The 471-nt window shown below is 65.4% G+C and overlaps 1 protein-coding gene across 1 annotated transcript in view; it reads right to left on the bottom strand.

Moving 5' to 3' along the window:
• LOC103895997 (collagen alpha-1(II) chain) overlaps positions 1-464 on the bottom strand; it is a gene marked incomplete at its 5' end in the record, with an annotated part of 9556 nt that extends 9092 nt beyond the window's left edge. Inside the window, 3 exon segments of the mRNA XM_019471118.1 lie at positions 20-73; positions 262-315; positions 399-464. Coding sequence (XP_019326663.1) covers positions 20-73; positions 262-315; positions 399-464 — 174 coding nt within the window.
• Positions 465-471: the final 7 nt, after the last annotated feature.

Raw genomic sequence — 471 nt, 5'->3', positions numbered from 1 at the left:
ACAAGGCTGGGACACTCACGGCAGGTCCCGGGGGGCCAGCAGCTCCCGTCTCACCGTCCTTGCCAGGGAGACCCTACGGAGGAGAAAAACCACCCGGTGCTGAGCTCCAAGAGCGATGCTGCAGATCCCGCTTCACCCTCCCGGCCCTTGTGCCTCAGTTTCCCCACCCGGAGACTGCAGATGCCTCAGGGGACTGCGACGCTGGAGCAACCCCAAGATGTGTTTTTGGGGAGGGGTGGCAAGGGAACGCAAACAACTCACCCGCAGCCCCGGGGCACCGGGGAGTCCTTTCTCACCGGCTTTTCCAGGCTCGCCCTAGAGGGAGGAGAGATGCAACGGTGATGGGCTCCGCGCCCGGGCCGCAGCCCCGTTTTGGATAGAAATCGGTTGATACTCACGTTAGCACCTTTGGGACCGGGGAAACCCATCACTCCGGGCTGGCCGCGAGCACCCTGCGGGCCGGGGGGGCCG

Source organism: Aptenodytes forsteri, unplaced genomic scaffold (assembly GCF_000699145.1).
Source record: "Aptenodytes forsteri isolate BGI_AS27 unplaced genomic scaffold, ASM69914v1 Scaffold657, whole genome shotgun sequence".
Lineage (NCBI taxonomy): Eukaryota > Metazoa > Chordata > Aves > Sphenisciformes > Spheniscidae > Aptenodytes > Aptenodytes forsteri.
This window is presented reverse-complemented; position numbering and strand designations above follow the sequence as displayed.